The sequence below is a fragment of the Epinephelus lanceolatus genome, chromosome 13, assembly GCF_041903045.1.
Source record: "Epinephelus lanceolatus isolate andai-2023 chromosome 13, ASM4190304v1, whole genome shotgun sequence".
Taxonomy (NCBI): domain Eukaryota; kingdom Metazoa; phylum Chordata; class Actinopteri; order Perciformes; family Serranidae; genus Epinephelus; species Epinephelus lanceolatus.
In genome coordinates, this window is record NC_135746.1 from 42,631,850 (window position 1) to 42,658,272 (window position 26,423).

At 42.2% G+C, this 26,423-nt stretch overlaps 1 protein-coding gene across 1 annotated transcript in view; it reads right to left on the minus strand.

Moving 5' to 3' along the window:
* The window catches only part of meis2b (Meis homeobox 2b), a 63,274-nt gene that overhangs the window by 32,359 nt on the left and 4,492 nt on the right, over positions 1-26,423 (minus strand). Inside the window, exons 7-8 of the mRNA XM_033618009.2 lie at positions 20,037-20,151; positions 3,525-3,664 (exon numbers count right to left, since the gene is read on the minus strand). Of these exons, the coding sequence (XP_033473900.1) occupies positions 3,525-3,664; positions 20,037-20,151 (255 nt within the window). The remainder of the gene's footprint in view (positions 1-3,524; positions 3,665-20,036; positions 20,152-26,423) is intronic.

Genomic DNA, 26,423 nt, shown 5'->3' on the forward strand with positions numbered 1-26,423 from the left:
GTGGTAGTATGTTTAGCAAACTCTGCTAGTGACATAAGTGACATATATCACGTGACACCACTTTACTTTTATAACAAACACACTTAAGCCAATCCATTATGTTTTTTTCTCTAAACCTAACCCTGTACCTTTGTTGCCTAATCTGTGGAAGGTTTACCTAAATACAAAGATGTTTTCCTTGATTCTAAGTAGTGCTGCACGATTAATCTAATCGCAATGTTGGGCTGTGCTATTACATAACCGCAGAAAAGGCTGAGATTTGCCATTTAATGTAGGCTAAATAAATGTTAACATGTGTGCCTGTGGACGTGATTGCCTCTCCTATAGTGTGTGGAGTTTGTTGACATCATGCCCACAAGCTATCCTGGTGTGTGCAGCGTGTATGGTCAGGTGACCACCCGGCGTGCAGCTGTGACCAACATAGACGCTGAAGAAAAGCATGAGCATGACCATGAACAGGCTGAGTTGGTGGCAAAAAAACCCCCCAACGTTACATGGTGATACTTTGGATTCAGGTATGGCAACGTTGAACAGAAAGATGTACTGTGTAAAAGTTTGAAAGTTAAAGTCGCCACGTGCTGCGGCAACACGACCAATCTATATCAGCACTTAAGGCAGCACAGAGAAAAGTAGGAAGAATGCATGTGAGAGAAAGCCAAGCCGAGTAACGTTAAAGACAAAGAGACAACCGAAAGCCGCCAGAGCCTCATAAAGAAACAAAGTACAATTACGCAAACATTTGTAAGTGTCACGCCATATGACAAGACCTCAAAGAGACACAAGGATATCACAGTCTCCATAACAAACTATGTAATAACAAATGAAAAACTGAACAATTTTGCTCGGGTTCATCCCACTTGACATGCTGCTGTGTTGTGTTATGGCCTATTTCACTTGCTGGAATTTGTCATTTACATGACAACACCTGAACGCAACACAGGCAACTGAGTGTGTGTACGGTGCTGTGCTGCGCTGCTGTGCGAGTAGCGTGTTTGACTGTGCGTTAACAGCAGTCTGTTGATGGTTATTTACATAAAGTACTTTGCAAGTTAAAGGACAGTGTGCAAACACCTTTTTTCTTTTTGTCTGGACTCTATGCTCCTACGCACCTGTGCACAAAAGTTTTTCAAGGTGTGCATCAGCCAGATTTTTGGTTATTTACACTGTCCATAACAATAACTATGTCAGGTCAGGTCAGTGCCCCCCTGATATAATGTCGGGGAAACACTGAATCAAGCGAGAGGACTGATGATACCGATGATACCATTTATTTATTATACTGTAATCGCAATCGCAAATTGCGATGTTGTCCACCATAATCGCAATCGCACATTTTTGTCAAATCATGCAGCACTAATTCTAAGTTTATTCTAAAAAGAGACTGTGTGCATTAAACAAGCAGCAACTCAACATTTCCTGTGAAAATAGAGGTTCATTTTGAAAAGACACAATATGTGTGATGAGAGTAAATTGAAATGCCATCCCTGAGCTTCCAAAAGTGACACTGGTGGAGCGCATACAGTGTCATTATTTGACATGTAGGGCCACAGACCGAGTGTTGGTACTTAATGAGTTGGCATGAAAACAGGTTGATTTATTTATTTTGAGGGCTCCACCTTCTTCTCAACCTATTTTTTCATTTTGCTATAGCAGTTCCTTTTTTCCCTGTAGCTATCCATGTACTGACAACCATCACTTGATTACTTTCATAGTGGTGGGGTAAAGTCTGAAACATGTGTCTTTTGTCTAAACCAACTTAGGGACATTTGTCTGGTATGGATGTTGCAGAACCTGAAATGAAAGAGCAAGCTGTGCTGATTCTAGTAGAATATGTCTGATCATGAGGAAAAGGGATGAGACTTCTGAGGCAAAATGTGCCTATTTGGTACTAAACCTTCTGTAGAGTCAAAAGTTTCGAACAAAAACCTGTGGCACAACAAGGAGAACTATGTTTTTTTTTTTTTATTAAATTGTTGAGGATTTTTTTTACATTAAGTGTCTCAAATGCATGAACGTCACATGGAAAATTATATACGTCATCTCATATGAGAAAACAATAATATTTCAGCTGACTTCGACACAAAACCTGTGACCTTCACTGGAATCCAGGTTTGGAATCAATCCTTTAATGTGGATAAATGCAGGGTTGCATGGAAACCAACAGTTACGACCAGGCTAATGGGCCGATAATGAATAATATGATGAATCGAAACCTTTCACAGCTGCTTTCTCTATAGCTTCCTCAGAAGGGGATCTTTTAAGGGTCTTCAGAATGGACAACAAAAGCAGGGGGCTACAGCTCGCGGTGGACAGAAATAGCCCCCCCCCCAGCAGCCTTCCAACTGCGGGCCTCACACTGCAACATCTGACAAAACATAATCCCGCTCTTTTCACACCCTCAACGACTGATGAATGCTTGATCGCTTGGGTGTTGCAATAGGCCTTTCAGGGGCCAAAGCCCCCTTGCACACTTTTCATAGACACATCCTGCCATGGCAAACACTTATGCTTAACAAATTAGGCCTGAAAAGGGAATGGGGAACAGAGAGGGGATAATTCAATTATCCTCCTTTTTCATCTGGAAAAATCTAAAGGTGGGCTTTGGAAAGGAAGGGATTACTCCGAGTACAGGACCTGTATGGGCCTTTTACAACCTAAACAACTTAGGCCTTATAACACATCTAAGAGCGGGAGTGGTAGAAAAACTGATGAGGCAGCAGCAGTGGTATCTTTTGGACCTTGGATAAAAGGTAAAGCGCTCCTTGTGTGGACTTGCTCACCCCCTCTTACAGAGCTTATAATGTTGATTTCTGTACAAACCCTAGACTGGTATTTCAAAGAACCAGTTCTTTTCAAGGACCTTTAGGCAGATTTGTCTTTGCTTTGTTCTCTTACAAGAGAACAAGGATGAACTTAGTTACAAGATGCCTTCTGGAAATCTAGCCTGGGCCCATTCCTGGCTGTTAGATGATGGAAGGAGTGGGGTTAGACAACATTAATGTGCAGCATTACAGTCTGTTCTCATTCACGAATACCTCCACTCTGTCAGTGATTTCGGCGTCAGACACCTGACGCCAAAAGCCACCTTTGCAGGGGTATGATACGCCACTGGACGGCATCAGGTTGAAACACTCCATGTAACCACATACGGAGCTGGAAAGTCCCTGTAGGGTGGGCAGGAGGGATGATGATGGGTCCAACAAATCCCAGACTTTCACCCGAAAGCCCGGTGTTCACTTCCCATATGAATGTAGAGCTAAACTATGATGTTTTTTTTCTGAAACTGACCACATGATTTTGTTGACATCCCAGTGTTTGCAGTGAAATCCCAGAATGTCAACAGCAGGTGCGGGAGGATATCTTGTGCGTAATATGTAGACATGAAAGGCTACTGACAAAGCGGCGATATGTTATGTCCTGGGATGGGAATGTGTTGAGCATTAAGAGAAACTGTCTGGCAGTAAAAACAAAAAAGGCATAGACTTGTATAGAAAAGCAGCTGAAAAGAATCCAGGTTCCCTTACCGTAAGGTGTTGGAAGAGCCATGCTCTCATTATATTTGTGGCCACTTTAGGGAAGATGCCTCGTTTCTTCTGCCTCTTCTTGTCCTGGTCATCCTCGTCTCCTGTGCCTGGTGATGCCAGGCTGTTGTCAAGGGCGTCTCCTGCAATCAGAGACAAGAGGAGTCACCTTATGCCCTGTCGCCTGCATCCTCCTCTGCCCAAACGTTCCGTGTAAGGGCAGACAGAGGAAGACTGCATTCCTCTGTGGCACAGCAGCACAAGATTCCTCCTCCTCTCACCTCTATTTGACTCCCCAGCCATTGGCTAATGAAAAGGAGTTTGTCGTGCGGGAGCTCAATAAAACCAAGAGCTATTAATTCAATCTGAGCCACACATTTGACATGAGGTAATGGGTGCAGGAGCTGAGCGCCTGACATGAAATAATGAAAGTTCAAACTGCAGTCAGATTCAGTGCTATGCATTGTTATTTATATGTGACCTCCCTGTGAAATAACACTGATCATGTCCTTATAAGAGAAAGGGGTAAAAAAACAAAAACAAAAGCCTGGCGTGTGCATGAAAGATGAACCCTGCTGTTGTTGGACTGTCAGATCTCATGTCTGGCTATGGATCCTGCCATTAGCAGCATCCTTGTTTGATATCAAAGCTGGCGTGGATCGAGGCAGGAGGCTTCCTTTAAGCTGAAATTTCCGCCCTGCTAGCTAACTCACTCCATCTTGCAACACAAGGGGCACTCTGTTCCCTCTCCCTCTCTGCCATTAATTGTGCATCAGCTGAGATGATTTACTTTTAACAGTGGTGGTTATTTTTCTTGCCCTCGAGGCAGAGAAGCCTTGAAAGCTTGCCTGGAGGGCATGTGAATAATGCATCTGAGAGACTCCTCCCCTGAGGCGGGACAGGAACCCTGCTTTTCTTAAGATTTGCCCTAGCATGTCTTTTTGTTTTTAGAGATGCATCAATCAAACACCCCTATACGAGCCAAATTCATGCATAAATATTTCAGCTAATGAATATTGACATTAAAAAGGATGTGTTCTGGGGTTGTGGGCTCTGGGGGTTGTGGGAGTTTTGACGGATGGTGTCCAGCTCTTAGACACAGGCAGGGTATAGGGTTAACACTGCTTCTGTTCACTACACTTTGTTTTGTCCTTCACCTCTCCTACAGTCTGTGCATTAAGTTACTTCAACTTTTTTATTTACAGCTTGAGGTCAAGAATAGGTCTGTCATCTCCCTACATACCTCACAAGAATACTGAAAAGAATCACATATCAGAGACATTACAACTCTTAAATTGACATATAGTTTGACCATCATGAAAAACATGAACAGCTTCTACCAACAGTTACTGCATGTCCGTTTCTACTAATGGGTTCAGGCAAAACCAAAGAAAACAAAATAACCTCCAAATTATCTTCAAATTCCATCAAGACATCAGCTCAGACCAACAAAATGTTGAGCTGAATGAATAAAGAGAAAAGGAAAACTGTTATCATGTTGAGTTATCAGAGTATAATCTTCCAACAAAATTAATCTCAGCCATTTTTAAGAAAACTGAAGACCAAATTATTTTTCAAGATCTAGCTCTTTAAGAGAAAGGGGCAAGTCCACTAAGTATATATTTACATTAATCAAAGAGTGTCCTCAGTAACAAACTTTGACTTGAGTTTGATATCTCCACTGTATCAAACTCACAGTCCACTGTAGTATCTATCTTTCATCTGTAGATCAGAGTGCTACAGTTCATGTGATTACAAAAATCATCATAAAGATTAAGAGAAAGAAAGAAAGAAAGAAAGAAAGAAAGAAAGAAAGAAAAGAAAATAGGAAAGCAAATAAATAGGAAAGAATAAAAGAAAAAAGAAAAAAGAAAAAGAAGAAGAAAAATAAAGAATTAAGGAAAGACAGAAAGAAAGAAAATGAAAAATAGAAAAAAGAAGAAGCAAGCAAGAAAGAAAGAAAGAAAGAAAGAAAGAAAGAAAAGAGGACTGGATCGTCCTAATTATATCTAAGGAAGGCACGCTGTTTCCCCTCCACCCCTCCCTGCTGCACCTCCTCTCTCTTCCTCACCCCTCTTTCTTGTGCTCCACAGAGGGGAAAGCCGCAGGGCAGATCCTATGCTACACTAATCGCTACTGACTGTTCCCCAGCAACTCAGCCAATCTAACCAGTGTGTGACGGTGCAGTCTCAAAGTCATACACCCGTGCAAGTCTCCCATGCCCCCCCTTACTACTCCCACCCAGCCCCCCACACCCTGTCAGTGTCTGAATGCGTGACAGAGAGGAGGTAGGTGACGGGGGCGGTGGGGGGGCTGGGGGGGGGGGGGGGGGGGGTACTGCAAGGATGGCTGGAGTATTGCCCCGGGCCCAAGAAGAAAACACATAGAAAAAAACAGCACCTTAAGATATGAAGAGTCCTCCTATCCTTTCTAACCCCTCACCTCTGCTGCTCATATACGCTCTTGTCTGCTCAGTGTCTGTTCTTCTATCTCCATATACAGTTTAGGCCATTCCAACAAAGCTTCATTGTTTTTTTCTTTTCTGCTATACTCCTGCTGAATTCACAACATTCAGGAAGTCTTCACTGCAGAAATCTCATCTTACTTTGTAACATTTCACTAAGTTTGATAATGAAAGTGTTTATATTGTATTATAACACTGGAAAATGATACCTTAACCTAATTAATGGTATTTCTTTCTCAATAGAATTGAGGCTAACAAAACTTGAAGCTTTGCCAAAGGGCTAATCATTTTGTATACCAGACTTTTCAGTCTCCCCCATTGCTGTTGTATTTTTTTTCTATTCCTTCTAATTATTTATTAGTTATTGATGTTTTTTCATTCAAAGTCTAATTTTTCCAGATACTGTAAATCTCCTGAGGTCTATGTACTGCATGTGTTTACTGGGGGTTGGATATTCATAACATTTGAAACTGTATAGGTTTTAAATGTAGTTATGTTTTTTCTATCATCTTCTCCTCCACAGTCTGTGCTCTCTCTCGCTCAGGGGCTGTTAATGCTCAGGAAAGCGGTCGGTGGATGACGTCCATATGACAAAGTGCAGAGCGGCTAGCAGAACTGATTGCAGCTCTCCCAGTTGCATCAGTGATGCAAAGCCAGCGTGGCCTGTCTAATGAGCTCAGCAGGGCCTGATCCATCATCAGTGACACCTTGGGGCTCCTCCCCTTATTAGAAATGATAAACAACTCTAAATGGAAGAGTCTGGAAGCTTTCCAAGACATAAGGAATCCTCTGAGTGAAAAGGTGAATGTGATGATTAGAAGCGGTTGATGGGGAGATGCTGTTTAAAGCCAAGCAGTTTGCATGCTGGCAGCACCAAATGGCAGTTATATGTACTGTCCAAAAATTCTCCCTGCAGTGCCCAGGAAGGCACCGACGAGCTGCACAAGCAAGCCTCTATTGAAAAAAGATGATTTCTAGGGATGCTGGAGTACTTCCTGAATGAAGGAGGCCATTGCATTTCAAAGTGAATAGTCCACACTTGACTCTTGGGCAAGGTGCATAGATGTCTCAAGAACATAAATATAGGTAAAATTGTTGTTTGGGCAAACTGAACATTTACAGGGGCCTGATATTGATATTGGCCGCGTTTCCCAATTAAGAGCGATCTTAAGACTTAAGAGCACAGTTAAGAACGTCTTTGGTAAGAAGGGTCGCTAAGATACGAGTGTTTTGCCAGATGCGTTCTTAATGCCCTTCTTAGGGTCGCTCTTAAGATCGCTCTGTTAAGCCCGAAAGTCCCCCAAATGACTTTGAGAGCGACTTTGCAAGCACAGTGTGAAACAATACACTGATTACGAAGAATATAGTGAGGTTGCACATCAAATTAAACAGCAGAACCTTGGCTACAAGGCTGTAAAAACCCTTTTTACATGCCCCAAACACAGCTCAAACAACAACTAAATAAACAACAACAAATCCAACTCCATACAGCACCGATATCCCGACCCACTCGGTATATTTCAGGCTCTAACTCGACCACACTTAATGCAAAACACACGGTTCATCTCAAATGAAAGCTGAGACTCCGCTGTTTCCACACATATGCGCCAAAGCTCTCTACCCTAAAGCATCAGAGAGCTAGAGGCCAAAGAACAACAACAGAAATCTTTTTGCCAAAATATATTTGTAATGTCTCTCTCTTACCTTGTTGTTTTTGCCGTGAAAAGCGCATTCTGCTGTAAAACCACGTTCATTCCCGTTTACCATGATGTTGTCTGTCATTCAAATGAATCCAGGCGGAAAAACTTGCTGGCCGGAGGTTCCGGGGGAAGCATAACAATGACCACTCACAGCAGCCGACATTGCCCCACAACGCGTTCTGCTGACTCGGATTGGCTTACAGTGCTGTCAATCTCATTTTGGTGGGTATAGCATCATTCTATTGGCTCTAATGAATCAAACGAGGTGTCAGTCACTCAAATCGGCCAGGCTGTCACAGAGATACAGGCCTCCAAAGCTCAGAATAGAAACTCAGTTTCAAATGCAGTAGGTGTGTATTGGTCAGTTTGAAGTGGGAAATAGAGGGAAAAAACGAAATGGACAGTTGTATGTGTATATCTTAAACATCATTAGGGATTTACAGAAACAAAAAATGAAAGAAATAGGATTGTACATGACAAAAATCACATGCAAACATGGAGCAATGTTGGAGAGCTCGTCTGAATTTTCTGTACTAAAACCTAGCTAATATTGTTCTGCTTCACTTTATCAGAATCAACCTTTGCAGAGATAATGTTCACATATTGTACTATGATTTGATAGAGGTTTAGAGCTGCTGCTGCATCATTCCAAAGGGATACTCATCCTGAAAATGCTTTTTTTTTTAGGCAAAATATTTCATTTGTGCTGTGTGCCATCTTCATTTACTCTTCTCATATAACACATATACTGATATTTACACATCTTAACAAATCTCACAAGTGTTGAGTCTCCCTTTACCATGACACCAAAAGTATTCAAATAGACCTTGTGGTTACAGAGATATATTCATTTCATTATGGGTATGCAATTTTCGAGCAGAGGCCTATAGGCTTAGCTATGAAGCTAACAGGAGTTGTCCACTAACGCGGTGCTGAAACTAAATCAATCGATGTCAGGCAAATCGATCACCCACCACTTAATCAGCGCTTAAGTCACACACAGCGCTGCTACCTAACGCATTAATTCCCTGCCGCTCGTGTGTATCTGTGTTCTAATAATTCTAATGAAAAACTAAGACGATAAATATTTGTTAATGACCTATTTTCATGACGAAAACAAGACTACAACTAAATAAGAAGTAGTCCTGGTAAGAGAATCATGAGGAAATGTATCATATTTAAACAAAAAAACACAGACGCCTTGCTGAGGCCAGTGCCGTCTCCCACCACCTCCAGGAAGCTCCCCATGCAGCGTCTCCAGGTATTGCACCTCCAGGCTGGGGGAAAATTGCACTGGGTTGCCCTCCGGATGTGTGGAGACACTAATTGATGAGGCGTTGTATCTCAGCACGGGGCAGCTGGTACTTCATTTGGACAGCGCGGTCTGACAGCACGTGGAGTGGGCTGAAGTGCTGACGCACAAATGCATTTACATATATGGTTTGGCTTCACGCACGGCGACGCTGTTGGTTAGCAGTGAGAATGTGTTGTAAAGCAGCCATGGTATCTCACACGTGTGATGTGGCAACGCCTTTATATTGAGTAGTGGGTGGAGCATCCCTTGATGAGGTTCCAGATGAGCTCAATTACACCAGTCAGTTGCCTGATATCTGAATGTCACAGGTTTGGAGGATGGATGTGTTTCTGTTGTGCCCTGACACATTTTTTGGATGCGGTAAACTATCTAACTAAAAGAACAGACCCAGCCCCTGTTTACATCAAAGGGGATGCTGTGGAGAGGGTCAGTGGAATTAAGTTCCTTGGAACTTATATTTCCCAGGACATCACCTGGTCCACCAACACCACTGCCCTGGTTAAGTACGCCTGTACTTCCTAAGGACCCTGAGGAAAGCCAATCTGCCCCAGAAACTGCTCCTGTACTTTTACACTTGTTCTGTGCAGAGTATCATCACACATGACATCTTGGTGTGGTACAACAGCTGCTCCGTGGCTGACAAAAAAGCCCTGAACAGAGTCAGGAAGTCAGCCCAGAAAATAACACACATGCAGCTACCATCACTTTCCAAAATACATCACACCAGATGCCAACAAGGAGCACAGAACATTATTCAGGATATTTCCCACCCAGGTCACATTGATTTCACACTGCTGCGTTCTGGGAGGCGCTACAGATCTATTCAGGTCTGTACCTCCAGATTGTCCCTTAGCTTTTATTCCAGTGCTATCAGACAGCTGAACTTGCACACACACTGACTGACCTACTGCTACTCTCCCACTGATCGCACTTTAGAGGACTGTGCAATATAGTTACTTATGTTTATCGGCCAATCGCTGCTTGACTGTACAATATATATATTTATTTATTATATTTATGTCTATTTATTATTGTGTTGTTAGTGTCTTGTTTTAAGTATGTTTTTCTTTTATCATTCTTGTCTCCTTTTAATGACCACATGGGGCCTGCAATTTTAATCTCATTGTACCATGTATAATGACAATAAAGGCATTCATTCATTCATCTCGTATGTACATGCAGATGTGGGATATGTGCGGACAAATTATGATAAATGATAGTCATGCTGATTCATTTTATTTGTGTGCCTGATGTGCACAGCACATACACTTGTTATTCCTCATACTTATTTTTCATCTTATTATTTTTCTTCCGCCAGATTTCGGTGCGTAACTTGTGCCACAGGTTTGAGCGCACATAGGGTCTTCATAAAACATATAGATTAAAGATTGAAAGTGTTTATTGTCATATGCACAGTAAGGACACGTGTTTCCCTGCAGAATGAAATTCATTCTTTTCTGTCACCAATTAATGCTAAACAACATAAATCTGAAGTAGAAAATAGATCAAAATATATACGGTGTGCACTGTTGAAATATCTCCTTGCTCAGTGATATGGGAAACGCGGCCATTGTGCTTAAACCTGACAAGACTGCTGTGTTTTTACAAAACAAATATCACCTGTAACTAAAACTCTAAACGAATATGTCCGTTTAAGTGAGGTTTTGCCTTCATTACATAGAGCAGCTGAAGTGAACAGGAAAATGAAAAGAGAGGGAATCTTTAATCTTTATATACCTTATTAATCCCCCTGAGGGGAAATTCAATTTTTTCACTCTTTTGTCATTAACACCAGGTCCGAAAGACCTGGTGTTAATGACACCAGGTCTTTCGGACCTGGTGTTAATGACACCAGGTCCGAAAGACACACCAGGTCCGAAAGACACACACATGCAAAAACAGGACCTATACGTGCACAAAGTGGAGAGATGTCAGAGTGAGGGGGCTGCCTTGGTCAGGTGCCCCAAGCGGTTGGGGGGTTTGGTGCCTTGCTCAAGGGCAACTCGGCAGTGCCCAGGAGGTGAACTGGCACCTATCCAGCCACCAGTCCACGCTCCATATTTGGTCCGGATGGGGACTTGAACAGGCATCCCTCCAGTTCCCAACCCAAGTCCCTATGGACTGAGCTACTGCCGCCCTTCTGCCGCCCAGGACATGCAGCAAAAGGCCACAGGTCAGAATGGAAGCCACAGCTGCTCAGCCTACACAGGGTGCACCCTTTTTCAGGTGAGCTTCTAGGATGCCCATCACACCCTACTGTTAAGTGATGGGTTACATTTTGAAAAAAATGGAGGTCCATTGAGAAGTACAGGTTCAGTTCCCACTCAATAGCCCTTTTTTTTCACAGAGATCACACTACAGGGCTGGTACAAAGTAGGGATGTGCAGAGACGTCATTGGCCGCGTTTCCCAGTTAAGAACGATCTTTGGACTTAAGAGTGCAGTTAAGAACATCTTTGGTAAGAAGGGTCGCTAAGATAGGAGTGTTTCCCAGATGCTTTCTTAATGCCCTCCTTAGGATAGCGCTTAAGATTGTTCTTTAAGACGCTCTTAACAGGAGCTAACCACTACCACGGTGCTGAAACTAAATCAATTGATGTTAGGCACATTGATCACCCACCACTTCATCAGCGCATAAGTCACACACAGCGCTGCTACCTAACGCACTAATTCCCTGCTGCGTGTGTTTGTAATTACAGGTAACAGGTGTATCCAAGTAGCAATTACATCAGTTTACACAGATATAAAATGACCTGCGGGTATAGATGCACACATTAAGACAGAATGGCAGAAGCAGGGCACAAGCGGGCCAAGCGGTCATCTGCATTCACCCCAGAGGAGATGACCATCCTTTTGGATGAGGTATGGCAGCAGCGGGACACACTCTTGGGCGGAACAAAAGGGAAAAAAAATTTAGTGGCCAAGAACCACATTTGGCATGCCATCGCTGAAAAAATGGCTGCCTCAAGCCCCTGCGGCCTGCGAGACTGGGTGGCAGTGAGAAAGAAGTAACAGGAGTTTCAGAGCCAAACGAAAAAGAGGGCTGCAAGTGCCAGGCAAGAGGGGGCACAGGTGGTGGCGGACCTGGCGACACTACCCTCACCCCTGACAGGGAGAAGGTCATGTCAATAATTGGCAAGACCCCCTCTGAGGGCATCGAGGGGGGGATAGATGTCCTGGAGGACGAGGGCCTCTCGTCCCACAGTGACTCGGGTGAGGATGAGCCATCTGGGAGTGGAGCCAGAGCAGCTCAACCAACCTCCCTGCCCTTCAGCATCAGCCTGCCCGACGAAGACGTCCCCTGCGCACTCTCAAGCTGGCCTCACCCGGCGGCCCTCTATTACCACCTGCACCTGCACAACCTCCCTTCATTGCAGGTGATGCAGAACCCATGTGATGGGAGAGGTCCCACCACTTTAGGCTATCTTATGTTTCAATAAACTTGGTTTCCTTTTCAACCATGTGTTGTCTGAATCATTGCACATTTTAAAGTAAGGGTGTCAAATCTACACACAGATGGTCCCAGGGAATTGATATAATTTCATGATTTATTCCTAAAGACTACTCATGACATATGTAAAGCAAATACGTTTGCACTTGACTGAACAGATTGCAGATGTTTTACATTATAAAAAATAAACCTCACTGTCTCTGTGCACTGCCTGTTGGCACCTACGTCCTATCAGACTCAAACTTTGCTTTTGGGCACTTAATCATGATGTTTTCTTCTAACAAGATCTTGCTTTTGTTGTATTAACACTCAGATGTACGTCGCTAAAAGCGTCTGCTAAATGAAATTTTAACATTGTAAAGTGTGCGTAATGTGCGCCTCAAGCATGACGCACATGCCTCTTCCAGCCTGATGTGCACAGCACATACAGGAACACACTTGTTATTCCTCATACTTATTTTTATTATTATTTTTCTTCTGCCAGATTTCGGTGCGTAACTTGTGCCACGGCTTGGAGCGCACACAGGATCTTCATAAAACATATAGATTCAAGATTCAATACGCAAAGTAAGGACACACGTTTCCCTGCAGAATGAAATCCGTTCTTTTCTGTCACCAATTAATGCTAAACAACATAAATCTGAAGTATGAAATAGATCAAAATAAATACAGTGCGCACTGTTTTAACATCTCCTTGGTTAGTGTAATATTAATAATGGGCTTGCCGCCGGCTAGTTCTGTGAACGTTTAATCGCTAAGAAGGCTGTTAAGAGTGGGTCAGCTCGATCTTACAACTCCTTCTTAGTGAAAGATCTTAGCGCTAAGAGCGATCTGGGAAATGCGTTTTTCTTTCACGGGAGGCTTAAAGGGACATTGTGTAACATTTTCAGTTGTTTATTGGCAAAAATTGTGTCTGCATTCATAAATATGTCATCACTGGTGTACTATTACCTCCACCAATAATCTGACTTATTCTCGTAAAAGGAGAATTTCGGATTTGTTTGTACATTGTGCGGGTAAGTCGTCTGTGGGGTTCCATTACGTTTCGCCATCTTGAGAATACACCCGCCAGCAAGGGACATACAGCACCGCCTTCGGCGTTTTTGTTGAGAGCCAGGCCTGCACTGCGTGACTGAGGAGCCGAAGGAGAGGAGCAAGAGGCGCTTCACTACTACCCTGGCAAATTTGAAACAAAGTCCCACTCTTTGAGCATAATGCATGATCATGCATATGCAGCATCATGGGAGACGGAATCCTTGTCGCCAAGAAAGTGCAAAAGGGAATAGAAAAGGCAGCGTGACCGGCGAATTAAAAAAACGAAGGCCCACATCAGGGTAGCCTTTCCCAGGTAGAGAGAGCTGCTGAGGGAGAATGGTAATGCAATCACAGGCCAGCGCCGCTGTTGGCTGTTAGCCGCTGTTAGCGGCCAGTTGCTAACAGCCTCATCCCTCTCCTCGCGTCACTGCGGCGCTGTTAGCCGCTGTTAGCGGCCAGTTGCTAACAGCCTCATCCCTCTCCTCGCATCACTGCGGCGCTGTTAGCCGCTGTTAGCGCTGGCCTGTGATTGTATTACCTTTCTCCTTCAGCAGCTCTCTCCACCTGGGAAAGGCAACCCCAATGCTGACCCTTGTTTTTTTAATTCGTCGGTCACGCTGCCTTTTTGATTCCCTTTTGCACTTTCTTGGCGACGAGAATTCCGTCTCCCGTGATGCTGCATAATACATGATCCTGCATTATGCTCAAAGAGTGGGACTTTGTTATGCGGCAGTAGTGCCGCTGGCCACTAACAGCTGTTAGCGGCGCAGTAATGCGAGGAGAAGGATGAGGTGTGTGAGGTTGAGCCACTTGTCAGTTGTCAAAGGACAAGACGTGATTGGTTTGTCAACTCGCGTCACGTGTGTCTGTGTAGGAGCCTGAATGAATACTCCATGTAGTATCGGATGACATGGTTTCATCAGTGTTATCATAGCTTTTTGGTACACAGCGGCTACAGTTGTTGCAATACGTGTTTGAAACAGCGAGGCGCTAGAGTGCGCCATCTGTTTGAATGCAATATATGATTTCAACGTTAGATGGGAGAAATTCCTACACACTGTGGCTTTAAGAGCATTCTTAAGAAGCTCTTAGCGCTCCGGATAAAAACTGGAAGTGGGCGTGGCTTATACTGGACGTTGTGTTACATTGTATTTTCTAACTTTATATTCATTGGCAATGCAATTTCTGAGCATTCAAAGCATCAAATTGATTTAATATTGGCATATAATAAGTTCTGAAATATCAATCAATCAATCAATTTTATTTATAAAGCCCAATATCACAAATCACAATTTGCCTCACAGGGCTTTACAGCATACAACATCCCTCTGTCCTTATGACCCTTGCAGCGGATAAGGAAAAACTCCCCAAAAAAAACCCTTTAACGGGGGAAAAAAACGGTAGAAACCTCAGGAAGAGCAACTGAGGAGGGATCCCTCTTCCAGGACGGACAGACGTGCAATAGATGTCGTACAGAACAGATCAGCATAATAAATTAACAGTAATCCGCATGACACAATGAGACAGAGAGAGAGACAGAGAGAGAGACAGAGAGAGAGATGCAGGTAATGACAGTAGGTTACAACAACATTATTGAAAGTAATAATATTATAGTTATAGTTCTGGCTACTGTGGTACAATATGTTGAAAGTATGTATTAATATCTGGCAGTATACATGTGTGACAATAGTCAACAGTAGAAGTATGACTAATGACTAATGATGGCAGCAGCAGCAGCAGGAGGCCTCTGGCAGGACCACGGCAGCAGCACAACCACACAATATATTTCCATATCCTCATACTTCAGGGTTGTGTTAAATGCTCAGTGGGTACAGCGTCAAAAAAAGTAGCCCTCTTCTTCTGAGTGACTGTATTTCACTGTATTGTTCTTCGTTTTTGGCTGGCCCACAAGAGAGGAGCAAAGTCTGTGACTGAGTGAAGGCTGCCACTTCCTATTTCAACCTAAAAATCCCCTAGGGTTTCATACACAGTCCAATTATATCCTCAGTTTGGCTTAGACTTGTTAAAACATTTCTTACATCCACAGCATGGCAGATGCTAAAGCTGTGACGTCACTGGAATGTCAGCACTTCTACCTCCCCACATTCCTTTCTCCTGACTCTAGGCTCTGAATGTGACAAAAAGATGCAACACATCCTGGTCCTTGCATTCCATTTCTCAAGATGAGTGTGCAAGATATTTCTGAGTTACTCCTACTGTTTTTTGTTTTATCTGGGTCTTTGTGATGGACATTTCAAGCCTCTCCCTTGTCCACCCCCTTTTAAACATTCCTTGAAGAGATCAGCCCCTGTAGCTGTGGTCAACAACAGTCACCTCTGGGGGTTGAGCTATCAAAGAGATCCCCTCTGCATATCACAGAGCTTACAAGGCAACAACCAAAGCCTGGGAGCTTCCAGAAGAGGAGGCAGCCATCACCCAAACCACCAGCCACACTGGTGGATCATCTATCTGTGGTTAGCCAGGGCTGAAAGCCACATCTCCACCACTTAAGTGCTCCCAAATGACAGTGGATTTTAAACGGTTTCATCAGACCATGGAAGAATTACTAATGATGTCTCGCTACAGTGCGGACAGCACCTTCCTGTGTTCTGTTGGATTCCTATTGAATTTTAAATGTAATAATTATTCTGCCAAAGGAGTATTCTGAGAACTCATGATCATCTTTAGCCTCTTTTCCACCGCAGGAACTTTTATCAATTACCCAGAATCTTGAAAAACCTCTGCGCGTTTCCACCGAAATTACCTGGGTAAAAAACTTTCCCTCACCTGCAAGTAGTAGTGGGGTAGGACTTTTTAGATTACCCGGAATTCTTGAGGGGCGGGGCTGTTTGCAGAAGAACGCTTATCGGTGGAGCACACACACAGCTTCCTGGTACGGGCAGCTGCTGAAAACTTTTTTTTCATCTCTACAGGCTTCACTTCATTTGTTTTTTGATTAAGGCTGGGTACCGACACCTGGTACTAAAGTAGCCCCGGGGCTAAATTATCAGAGACCGTATTGTTGATAAGCGCTGACGGTTTTGGTTCTTTTGTGCTGGCGGTGAATTCCTCCACACACACACTTCAGAGCACATTGAGCTGGATGTGTGTGAAATTCTAAGTCAATCAGATTAGCGATGTGAGGGGTGTGTCCTTTCCAAAATCACAGGTGGCAAATATAGTGTCACTATGTGGCAAATTGGGGTCATATTTCTTGGGAAGCATTTCCAGTTATTGAGCCTAGCTTCGTGTTTCCGGCTCATAGTAATAATAGTAACAAACTGGCACATACCCTTCAGGGTTTGAACCCTAATGATGGCTGTCCCTGTGGTCACTCTCACATTAGTGCACCTAAAGTGGGATTTATACTTCTGCATTGATTCTATGCCATAACCTGCACCGTAGCCTTATGTGTGCCTCCCCAGAAATGTAACTACATGTTGTGGCGACGCAGATCTCCTGTCTATTTTTGTAAGCTGAAACCATTTCCCTCAGTGGTAACAAAGCTTTGATTTACTTTTATTTCACAGATAAGAAACAATAAATTGTGAAGACAATAAAGACCCCAAACAGAAGCATTTCAAGTCTTGTGTGTGATTTATCTTGGCTTCATATGAGTAGAGGAAATCTCCGCTAGCACAGGCCAAAATGAAAAATGCCATAGGCTTGTGCTAATAACACAAGCATGTTGTATTTGTGGGGAAACTGTGTCCAGAAAAAAGAAGCCAAAATTTTTTGTCTGTGAATCCTGCGAGTTATAACAAGGCTGATTTGTGTAGTTGTGTTTGACATTGTCCCTATTAAGCCATGTTTAATGTGTGTTTTTGGTGTGTTTTGAAACAACTAAACTTTACAACACCTTACAGAAACTCTACCACCGACTAGAGTTTTGGAGGTGTAAACTGCAGAGTGACATAGACACACCATTGCACAAGTCTAAATGCTCTCAACGGGGTAGGCTATAGTGTAGGCTAGGCTCCTCATAGAGCTGACACACAGGTATAAATCCATCTTAATGAACAAGGTGTGTGTTCTTTCAAGTACTGAACTCATTATTAACATGTAATGATATCTCTGTGACAACTTTATTTCAGCTCTATGGAGGCCATCTACCTGCCCCAAATAGCATGATCTGTCTCAAAATGTCCTTTCTATCCTTTCAGGTTGTGTGTTTGACTCTTCCCTGGCATTAAAATAGACTGGAAATAAGGCAGAGAGGCCTGGGGAGAAGCAGCAGGTAGCATGCAGCAGATCCTGCAACAGCAACCACAGCTCTGATCATCCTGCCCTCTTCTTTCCTTTGTTCCTCATACATAAAGTAGTCTGTCCTTACATCCCTACAGGGGGCATTCTGCACTCCCATCCCCTATGCATTATCTCCCAGGTCAAAAGGCCACAGACCTTGGGTTTTCCCCCACTGTTGTTTAAAAAAAGCTGAAAGGAAAGACACAATTCACACAGTGGCCTTTCTCAGCTAGCCTCAGTATTTCTGGATACTGAATTGTTTAAGTAAGATTTTTGCAAAACAAACATGTCCCACTATCTGTGTATCTTAGGTGTACCTATGGAAGTTGAGAGGCTCATGAAAAATATTTAAAGTGCTGGGTATAAAATAAAGGGACGAGTCTTGATCTGTTTCTGATTGTCTCTTAATCCTCTGAGTTTCTCTTGTCTTGCAAAGCATCCTCCTATTGTTCTCAGCAAGGCTCTGCTCCATGATGCCTGATGGGCAGAGGGTGGAAAGTTGCTTTAAAGTCCATTCTATTTTTATTGTGCCCAAAGGGGAGAAAAACAAAAACAAGTCATAAAACCCTTAAAGCCTCCTATTAGGACATTAAGCAGAGGAACACCGGGGTGATATAAGAAGGCCCGGTGCTGGATAGCATCAGAGAGAGACAGCAGCACACAATAACAGCGGCAACTACAAACTCTCAAGATCTCTTCATCAGCACTAACTGACCAATTGAGACCCACACTGACTGTAAAAGTGCCATGATGACATGGGGAAATCAACATAAATTGCCCTTTTGATGGTTTTTTACTTGAAGTCTAAATCAGTCACATCTGTGTATGTTATTATTACATGTATACATGTATATTTTTCTTACTGTCAACGAATCCATTAAAAGGGAAAAACCAATGATGCATGAGTTTGTCTCTCAATTAAACCTGTAGCTGAGGTCATAAATCAGATCCAATATTGTTTGTAGATACCAGTTAACCCTTTGAACTCTGCAATAGACATGGTCCACCAGTGTCTAAATTAGTATTTATGCTTATTGTGATGTCAGTTCTCTAGAGTATCTTCAGATGCTTCATATCCCTAAGATCTGATCTGTACAACCTGAGCTAAAAGATTATGCAAGTCTACACGCCATAATATTTACAAAAGTATTGAAAATGTGTCAGTGAATACAAAAATAGTGACTTTTTTCAGATTCTACAAAATAAAAACACAAAAAAAGATCCAAAAGATTTTTAAATGAGGAAACAAAAAGAAAACATTTCTTAAACACTCCGTAAGTTATCTGAACAATGTACATTTGTTTTTGTTTTCTCCTGGCACCACACACAATTTGGCACAATAACGTCATCACATCAGCTGCAAAAAGAGTAAATATTCAAGACATTATGGTTTTTATTTTAGGTCAACAGGATTATGCAAATAATTTTGGATGTTCTGGGGAAATTCCAGTGAAAATTATGGTGTAATTCCGGTAAAATACTATGTTTGCACTGCCATAAGGTAAGGTGAAATAAGATAATGACTTGATGATGAGGAAGACAGAGGTCTTCGCTTTCTGCTGCAAAAAGAATGAATACTTTATCTATCATGGTTTTTGCTTTAAATCTGTTGAAACAGGACCATGCAATCAATAGTCTGGGAGGTCTGCTTTTATTAATATTACAAAAGTCTAAATGCTGTTTCAAAACATTATTTTCACTACTAGGGCTAAATCCTGATGTGATTTATTACTATTTCTTCATTTAGTTGGTGTCAGATGTAGTCAAATTTACATATACTGAATCTAAAATCATTGGAATCACCAAGTGCAGTACACACTATGTGTAATTTCTTTCTATAAAGAAAACCCCCAGGTTGCTAAAACTCTCAGAAAAATTTCAATTGGTTCATACTGGCTCACAAATAAACAGCTGCATTAATAAAGTAGATTAAAACAAAACCCTCAGTAATGTCCTGGTTGGACACTAGTTTTAAGTTAATGTTACTCAAACAGGAAGCAACTTGTGGGAGACTTTGTTCAGTGGCAGAGTGATGCATATTAGGATTATAGTCAAGGTAAAAACATGTACAATCAGTACTCACTAAACTTAGATGATCGTTTTTTATCAATGCACTCAAGATAAAGTGATTAGATTAAAAAAGTGCATGGACTTTCTTCAAAGGATCCATCACCTCACCCACCCATACACATGCACACACACACACACAGTCCCCAGGCAGCAGTGCCCATGCCTGAGAGAGAGGTCACAGGAAAGTTAAAGCTTTGATATGAAAGAGGACGCAGGAGGCCTGAGGATGCTCTTACCGAGTTCACTGGTGTTGTCGCCACTCTGAGAGACGTGTCCCCCGCTGGACGGTCCTGGGGTGCCCACAGAGGGTGTGGAGTGGGCGTCATCCATGTCTCTCCAGGACGCTGGGTTCTAAGAGGTCAGGGAGAGGTCCGCACACCAGGGGACAGGAGATAAGGAAACAGAGGAGATGAAGAAAAAAAGATGAGGAAGGTCCAGCAGGTCCGGTATGAGGTCCATTATGCAGTTTCCCAAAGACACAAAGACAGCTGTGTGGCATGATTAGCATTGTAGACAGCAACAAAGTTATCAAAAAATGTGAGACAAGAACAACATTACCATTCTGTCCAAGAGGGAGGTTGAAATTAAGTTACAGTAAGAGTTTATAAGATAGTTTAACCCTGTAGCATGGGGACACTCCTGTGTCCTGGCTCTTTCTGTGACCCGTGTTGGGGGGAAAGCCTGTATTTATTGCTCCGATTGGCTGGCCACTCAGGCAGCCATAAGCCCAAACCAAACAGCAGATCTCCCTCTTCAGCCTCTCTGCGTCAGCTGTTTGCCGGATGGTGATCAGATGAGGAGCTTGGCAGATGACAACAAGAAGCAGAGGGACAATGGCACAGTGTGAATGAGGCCTCTCAATGATGGTCCATCTTTTCTTATCCAGCCACCCAATAATTACAACTCCTAAGTACATACAGCTACTCAAAGAGGCGCCATGTGTCTCCACGTTTATCAATTTAATGAAGGTCTTGTCTCCCAACAAAGTGTCTGTGAAAACCCAATTAAGAGGAAGGGAGGGTAGTGTACAGCCAGGAGACTCTACATTTACCATCTACAGTAGCTTCTTTCCTCTCACATTACTCACTGATAAATTCCTGCACCAAATGACCGGCAGCAAATATAATGGCATGACAAAAATTGTTGTATATTGTTGATGTTTGTTCAGCAAAATTAGGTCAAACTATTACAAAGTATTATTGTTATTATTAAACCATTATTAATCTGCCAGCTCGCTGCAAGGTTTGAGTTCAAGTTAACATAGAATGTATAGCAAGGAGGGACTGAAACACATACATAAATACTTGAATATATGGCATTCAACTAGACGATTTGTACCAGTGAAACCAGGGCAGTTCAACTTGATGAGGATTTAGGACAACTGACAATTGAAACTGTCTACAATTTGCACAATAACTAATTACACATGGCCAGCTGCTCAAAATTGATGAGCTGATTCTCAGAGAAATGATCATAAACATTCTTTCATTGCTTAATCCATCTATTTATCAAAATCTGTCAGACGTATATGTACATTCCTTATCTATGACATGGAACAAACTGGCAAATTACCTGCCAGGTGACAGTAATAAACCACGAGTCAAAATCAATCGGTTTTTTTTGTTTGTTTGTTTGTTTGTTTTGTTTTTCTGTCACTAGATATTATTGTTGAATTTAGATTGTGACATCAGGTGACCAAAATTCATTATCAAGATAGCTATGCAAATGTCATATTGATATAGAATACCTATGAAGGGATGACATTGATATTTTGTTGGTTTTAAGTTGCATTTTTTAAATTACCAAAATCCAGTGTCTTTCAAATGTCTCATGCAGACGTCACCTTGATGTAGAATAACGACATCTAGCCATAAGGTTGGAGAACAACAACCAGCGCCTGCTAATTGTCACAATATTAACATCCACACTACGTGAAATTTTCTTTTTTTGGAGTCAGCCTCAAGGGACTGTTTAATGAACAGCTGGGTGCCAGCTGGGTTTGTGGCTGTTCACTGCATACCATTTTAAATAAAAGCTCAAAGATGTTGTTTTTCTTTTTTTACTTACAGTACATGTAATACATTGCTACACAAATACTCTTACTGTAAATACAAATGTGCATGCCCAAAACAGAGATTTGTGCATAAGGAATATTTCCATGATTGTCCAGTACGGCTCAGCAGGGTTACACAACAGCTTTTCATTTTGGTGGCATTTTGGTGTGTTACTACCTTTTGCAGACACAACAGTTTGTGATGCACCATGACATAGTTGTGACAATTGCACTGACATGTTGAGACTTAAGAAAAGAAATGATGAGACTTAAAAAAAAAAAGAAATGAGCCAAAGCAAGAGTTAATGAATTAAGAAACAGGCGAAATATGTAAGTAAATTCTGCTTAACTGGCTTTGGTTGATTTTAGGGTTAAAAAGATTTGTCTAAGAGCCTATGTGCCCATGTAAAGTGATTTGATTGATTTCATTCAAACCACCAGTCTGCGTTACATGTCAATTCTCTGCCCCCTAATCTCCAATAAAATGCATTGTTTGGGTATTGCCCAATGATGATAGTGGAGATTTTTCAGTGATTTTTCTGAACCAGTATGAGGGGTGTCAATAAAGCATTCATGAAATGGATATGTCACATGATGGTCTATCTTACTATATAATGACGAAAACTCTGTCTGTGGGTGTGTCTGTTCCATGTTTTTCTACTCACTGACGTAGTCAATCTATATGAAACTGCACATAGGCATTGAGGATTGGCATAGGTAGAAGGTGACAAAACTACTTTTTCCAAAAATTACACTATTATTAGTATATTCTTTTACAAAGTCGATGCATTCACCCCACGAGTTACTGCGCACGTGCGTTGATATATGTATCCACCTCAAATGGACATCAGCTGTAGCCAAGCAGCGGAATTACACTGTGCACGTTCATTAATAATATGCATCCACCTCAAACAGCAGCTGTAGCCAAGCAGCGGAGTTACACTGTGCATGCATCCATCTCACACAGACATCATCTCAGCTGCAGCCGATAAAGGTAGGCTTATTAATTACTTAATTACATTTACACTGCTAAAACGTGCACATTGATGTCACATTGACAAGCTAACCAATTGCCATGTTGTGTAGGTATATGTGCGCGTGGGAAGTTGCCCCATATCCCTCAACTTTGTGTGACTGCGTGTTCGTGAGTGTAGCTAGGGAAGACCCAGGTCAATTGTTAAGTGGGGTCAGTTGTTATGCCAACAGAGACGCACAGGGACGAGCTCGCTCAACAGAAACATCAGAACAGCCAGCTACACTATAATGAAAGGGAAGCCTCAACCAACCTCAAACGGACATCAACACAGCTGCAGCTGAGTTACACTGTGCACCACGTTAATATATGCATCCACCTCAAACAGACATCATCTCAGCTGCAGCCGATAAAAGTAGGCTTATCTTACTATATCTTACTATATAATGACGAAAACTCTGTTGGTGGGTATGTCTGTGTGTCTGTCTGTGTTTGTGTCTGTGTGTCTATTCCACGTTTTTCTCCTCACTAACTTGGTCAATCCACGTGAAATTTGGCACAGTGGTAGAGGGTAATGGGAGCATGCAAATGAAGCAATATAACATCAACTGGCCAAAGGGGGGCGCTATAGCAACCGACTGAAATTGCAAACTTTAAATGGGCATATCTCATGCCCCGTATGTCATAGAGACATGAAACTTTACACAGAGATGCCTCTCCTCATGAGAAACAAATTTGCCTGAGGAACCCATAACTTCCGGTTATATAGATTTTCCACCATTTTTAATTTTTTGAAAAACACTTAAAATCGATCTCTTCCTAGGAAGTTTGACCGATCTGCATGAAACTCGGTGAACATAATCTAAGGACCAATATCTAAAGTTCCCTTTTTTGCCTATATTTGACAGGACAGTGAAGCATGACAGGAAGGATGGGAGAGAGAGAGAAGGAAGACATGCAGCAAAGAACGAAGGCCGGATTCCAACCCCCACTGCTGCAACAACGGCTAGCCGCACCTTTCCCATGTGAACTACCAGTGCACCCCACTTTTAAGTCAATACAACATATAAACACTTTAACTATCTGCCTTTCAATGTGCTACCTCAACTACTAATATACAGTTTTAGGCCACTAACTATCCCACTATAGAGTGTGCCAGTAAACCCGGAACTCCGTTAGCGCTTTTAGCACTTAGGGTTCTTTCCTCTAAAAGCCAATACGTTTTTTGAATGGGATTTTGGTAAAATGCCTCAAATAAGGTCTGTGGTTAACAAAAGCTTAAGCGAGTTTCAGGTTTTGTTCTACAACATAAAACACGTCAGTAAATACCCTACTTGTGAATTTTGAAGCTTTTACGTGTCGTAAAAAAGGCGGTTGCTAACAAGTTGCTCAATATGACTACAAACCCTGTCTGGGACATTAAACGTCATCACCCTCGAACAGGCGAGAGTGCTGGCAGTCCGCCATTACAGCTTCTTATGTAGCTTCTTAACAGTCTGATTTCCCCATTAAACAATGTTTTTAAAATAAAGCAGACAAAATCAGTTGAAAGCTTAGTGGCGGTGACGTCATGCGACCGTGGAGTAGTCATGTAGTCCATTAAAGCCTAACGTTAGCTTTTTACTTCTGGCGATCGCATTTAAGCTTCAAATGCGGTATGAAAGGTGTTCATATGTGAAGATTATCTAGCTGAACAAAACCTGTAAGTATCATAAACTCGTGTTAGCCACAGAGCTTATTTTCTGACATAATCCAAAACGCAATGCAATGCAAAAATCACATTCACTTTCTCTTCCGGGAACCAGCGCGATGCTAAGCTTCCGGGTTTTGACGTCAGCCCTGGCACACTCTATTGGCAATGGTACTACTGTACTTTCAATAAAGCAATCGTACTATCAAATTCACAAAAACTCTGTCTGAATACATTGCTCTTCTTAATGGGTTCAGTTGACTATTTAATCTGCAATTTCCTATGACCTGTATCCCAAACACACACCATGTGAAACTGTACGTGGGCAACTGTGCACTCATTGGGAATGGACTAGTATGCTATTACAGATACCTTTTCATCCCTTAAGAATAACAGAGTAAAGAAAACTGTTTTTGGAAGGTTTGTTTGCGATGAAATGGTTGAAATGTACCAACTAGGAAAGTGCACTCGGTAGAATGCAGATCTTTACCAGGCAGACACGCAGCCTCCCGAGCTGATCGCAGCCACTCAAACAATTCTTGTAATTCTAGCAGATGAGCCACAGCAAAAGCGAAGAAAAACACACACCTTGTCAATGTTGTGCACTGCACAGAGCAGATTGAGTTTTCCTAAACCAGGCACTGGATGTGATATAAGTAATTATGAGGATAAATGTATTTTTAACAAATAATGCAGCCATAAATCTTTGATCCATGTATTCTTAACTAGACTTCTAACAGTATTACCTTTATCTCTTTGTCTGCAGGCCACAGCACAAGAATTTAGGAAAAATTAACAATAATACAGCACAAGAATTTAGGAAAAATTAACAATAATCCCGATTAAATACACCAAAAAAAAACATTTAACTCCATGGCCTATTTACTTACTGATGGTAAAAGCACAAATATTAAGGAAAAATGACCAAATCAACAAAATCTGCAAATCTACAAAATCGAGACGGAAAATGCTCTGCTTGTCAAGTGCCACCAGTGTGGTATGACGCTGTGCCGCTGCTGGACTGCAACACAGCTGCAGTGGTGGAATTGTCTCTCCTGACTCCCTTACAGTCAATATGCTGGTTAAGATAACAAAAAAGGCTGACTTACTTATATTGTGCTTAACTTTAGTGGATCGTAACATATAAGGTATGAAATTTATCTACAGATGCTCCGGTTTAAAACAAGACCAAATGTTTCTATAGATCTCAGTTTTCGATGGCTAAGGCCAAAATGTGGCTGGCAACAGACAGTAAGTCCTGTTGTTTTTAGCCTGGAGAACATCACACTCATTTAAGAGAAGTGGGGAGCCAGCAGTCAATGAAGGTATTATACAGTCAGTAAAACAGTTTTTCAACTATCATGAATGACCACAACCACAAGAGATGCTAGAGCATGAAGTCATACATGTGCACACAAATTATTAGGCTGATTGGTCCAGAAGTTTGTGAAATTAGCTGCAGACAGAGAGACAGACTGCAGGCAGACTGATGCATGTACTCACACACAACCGAATGCATGATCCCTACAGGCAATGAATATCAATTTTCTAGTAGAAAATTACATTAAAATAAAATTATTTTAAAAGGTAATTAAAATTGGATCTTGATGAAATACAATCATGCCGCCAGATTTCCACATGCTTTGAGAAAATAAAATGTGAGGGCTCAATATACAAAATTTGGTTGAGTGGTTGGTATTGTCGCCCCACAGCAAGACCCATGGATTCATGGATTGAACCCTGGGTGTGGGGTTTGAACCTTGGGATGGGGGAGCCCTTCTGTGTGGAGTCTGCATGTTCTCATCGTGTCAGCATGGGTTTTCTCCAGGCACTCCAGCTTCCTCCCACAGTCCAAAGACATGCAGGTTAGGTTAACTGATGGCTCTAAAATTGCCCACGTGTGAATG